At 37.1% G+C, this 3,903-nt stretch overlaps 1 protein-coding gene across 1 annotated transcript in view; it reads right to left on the reverse strand.

The window, feature by feature from the left end:
* Positions 1–2,505, reverse strand: part of LOC125033434 (eukaryotic translation initiation factor 4E-binding protein 1-like) — an 8,375-nt gene extending 5,870 nt beyond the window's left edge. The window contains exon 1 of the mRNA XM_047624926.1: positions 2,182–2,505. Within this exon, the coding sequence (XP_047480882.1) occupies positions 2,182–2,329 (148 nt within the window). The 5' untranslated portion in view covers positions 2,330–2,505. The remainder of the gene's footprint in view (positions 1–2,181) is intronic.
* Between the last annotated feature and the right edge of the window lie 1,398 nt (positions 2,506–3,903).

The following is a 3,903-nucleotide window of genomic DNA, read 5'->3' on the forward strand; positions in this document are numbered from 1 at the left end:
TATTATTATTATTAATAATAATATTATTATTATTAATAATAATATTATTATTATTAATAATAATATTATTATTATTAATAATAATATTATTATTAACATTAATTATAATAATAAATAATATTAAGAAGAAGAAGAAGAAGAAGAAATAATGATAAAAACAATAATAATCATAAAAAATAATAATAATAAAATAACAACAGTAATTACATAACAATAATAATATAACAATAACAACATAACAATAACAAAATAATAATAATAATAATAATGATAATAATAACAATAATAATCGTTATTATTACATAAATAATAACAATAATAATCGTTATTATTACATAAATAATAACAATAAATAATATTAACTGTGCTAGATTAAATAGAACTGCCTCCTGAAAATTCAAGGAATGGTGAGGTCAGTTAGGCCTACAAACTGACTCATTGGTGACTAAGCACTTGTGGAGCCATCTGTGTGTAAATTAAATCTACAAAACAAAACTAAAGCCAGCAGCACATGTCGAACCATCAATGTAAACATAAAATTCACAAAACAAAACTACAGTGGGTGGTGCAAATGTTTATAATTATCCTTGTAAACATTTTCCCTTTGAAATGACAAAAAATACAGGCATTTGTATTTCTGCAATATATTGTTTCTACATGTTTTGGCTATAAACCATCCTTCAATAAGTTATGAATACCATCCTTCATGAAGTTTAGGGGAGATTTTGTTCCATAAAAGATACCTTCTCAAGTTATTATTTTTGTTTTTACTTATATAATGGAATATGTACTATAGTCACACAAACAGTAAATGATTGATTATATGCAGGGAGTTTGATGGCATACATATTTTCTCTTTAATATAATGAGGTACTAACTCAGAAGAAAATTTAAAAATATATATATATATATTTATATATATATATATATTTCAAAAACCAGTTATTTTTTGTATACTTGATAGACTTGGTTTTCTATATTATTGTATCCTCTATCCTTGGGAGATGTATTCTTAAATTATTTAAAATATCAAATAAAATGCTTCATGGAAAAGTTACTGAACACTATATCTACAATGTAAGAAAAGGGAAGTGGAATTTTGACATGCAAATAAGGTTTACATGATGTATATTTGCATATATGATCATATCCATGAATAAGTTTCTTTTCGCTTACATGAGTTCTTGACCCTTTACAAAAAAATATATATATATAATCCAGCATGTAAGCCAAAAATAATACTGGTATCAATGTAAGTTTTGCCCTTAACTTATAGCACACAAGGGAGTAGAGAAGGAAAATTACTAGGAACTCTTTTGCAACTGACTGGTTAAGCTAGTCTGCTCAATTTCTACACCATTCATCAAGCAGGAAAGCTTATTTTCAAGATCAACTCAATAATTAATAACAATACACTTTTCTCACATATTATTAATCTGCTGTACTTTTGTTAAAAACACCTGACAGATACTAGTAGTTATATAATTACCTACCAAAATGAGCAAACTAAAATGTAAGTGACTAATCTTTTACAAACACACTGGCTGATATGTTTAATCAGTAGCCCTAAATATAATCACAAGACAAACATTCCCAAAAGAATAAAAAACAAATTATCTAACGCTAAGTTAGAGTCCAAATTAACAGAAATTTTGAATATACTCCATCCATGGCTGGGGGGTAGGTGGGGCAGGGGGAGTGCATGCAGATCTCAAGAGGGTGCAAGAAAATGTTGAATGTTCCTAAAGCGGAAAAATGACCAGCAATTCAATGATGAATGTTGGCATTTAGGGTATCAACGTAAAATCATGGTTCCCGAAGGAGGGCAGGGGAAGCAAGATTGCATGGGGGAAGCAGGGGAGGCAAAGGCATTGAGAGGGCAGGGGAGGCAAGGGCATTGGGAGGGCAGGGGAGGCAAGGGCATTGGGAGGGCAGGGAAGGCAAGGGCACAGAGAGGGGCAGGGAAGGCAAGGGCGCAGCGGGAGGGCAGGGGAGGCAAGGGCGCCGAGAGGACAGGGGTGGCAAGGGCGCAGACGGAGGGCAGGGGAGGCAAGGACGTGCGGATCACAACGTAAACAAACCCACCTGTAACCCCCCTCCCTCCCTCCCTCCCTCCCCCCTTCCAGCCTTTGTGTTGTGGTCGAGGATTTTTTGGCATCGATCCCCCTAGCATGCACTCACCGCCTGGGGTTGTGGAGAACATGGTCCCCCCCGGCGTGGTGCTGTAGTCATGAGGCATCTCGGCCGGCGAGTTGATCTGAATTCGGCGAGGAATGCTTTGTGGCTGGGCCTGGGCCACGGCCTGGCGAGCGACGGGCGAAGCGGACATTTTCGTCAAGAGTTTCGGGAGATCGACGGCTAATATTCGCGGAGTGCAGCCGTGGGTGACACGACGTCGGACAGGGTTCGAACAGGGAATAAAATCGTGCGACAAAGCTCAGCTGCGTCCGCTCCCTTTCCGCCACAGCACCACAGCGTGAGTGGCTCCGCGCACAGTGTTGGAACCTCGCTCAGCTGCGTATCTGGCAGTCGCAAGGGCGATAATCCTATATCTCTAATCTGGAAAGTAGACTCTATCACCACTGGCCTTCAATAACGTTGAAAGGCCCATTGGATGTGGTTGTAAATACGACCTAGTGTTCTAGTGAGTCGTAATAACTATTGCGCATTAGAAACTTCAGCACACGAATTATACAAATATGAAAAATATAAATTAAATGTCTAAAAGTGCTGTAACATAGTTTACTATGCAATCGCCACTCTAAAGATAATGAGTCGTGTTCGGTAGCAAAACGCCCACCACATGGCCCTCGTGTGTGGGCGTGCAGGAGTTCATGCTGCCCTTTGATATATTTTTATCTGAACATGATTTTCTGTTGAAAAGAAAGTTTCAGACACGAGTCGGTATAGATTAAAAGTTAGGGACATCTTATTTTCTAAATGTTTTCAAAGATTTGGCATCGTTGATATTCTAAGCTTTATATCACATTCGCAAGGACAAACAGCACGGTTCCAGTGTCTAATAAATTTCCATATTTATTTTCACATGGGAGTGTAAATACAGACAGTAAAATTGTAATTTCAGTTCACAGTGTAATGTGGCGAGGTATTCGGAATTGTGTCTTCCATTAACGTGTTTGAATGAGAGGAAAGTACTAAATCTGCATCAGGGCTTTTAACTTGACGAGGGGCAGCATGAACGCAGTAATGTAGGTCATATAGTCTAGGTTCTGAGTCATTTACTCGAGTTGACTCTTCAAAACATGTCTGGCTGCAAAGGAAAATTTTCTCTAGCATCATGCGGTGGTTAGTGTGGAAAACTATTTTTTTTTTTTTTTTTTTTTTTTTTTTTACCTTTTCAGGCACAATGGATCTGAGACAACACTAACTGCGCAAGGCGAAAAGTTCTTTATCTTATCGCATATCGACATACCAACAGTGATGTATCTACAGCCATTTAAAAGATTTTTTTTTAAAATCAGAAATGGTGGCATAAGGGTATCCGCGGACGGGCAATGTTATGCTTATAACAGGCAAATAAAATGATAACTGTCGTCACCAACACAATAGTGGCAATGGATTTAAAACTACTTGCCTTGTATTTAAGGATGACGAGATAAGGGCCAGTGCTTAGAAACAACTCATTAATTACTGTTCAGTTCATGCTGAGGTGTACTTTGTAAGATGAAATTGCTAAAAGGGGTACAAGTGCCAAAGATATTAAACGGATTCATAGTTGGAAAATTAATTAAAAAGTTCCGTAGAATGAGAAGATCGGGGTCCTGCAGGCCTGTAGCTCGCTAGTGACATCACTACTGACGTCATCTCTGTACTGTTTTCCATTCGCTTGCCAAATCAGACGTACTATTTATTCCTTTTTTTTTTTTTTTTTTTTTTTTAACA

Source organism: Penaeus chinensis, chromosome 16, assembly GCF_019202785.1.
Source record: "Penaeus chinensis breed Huanghai No. 1 chromosome 16, ASM1920278v2, whole genome shotgun sequence".
Lineage (NCBI taxonomy): Eukaryota > Metazoa > Arthropoda > Malacostraca > Decapoda > Penaeidae > Penaeus > Penaeus chinensis.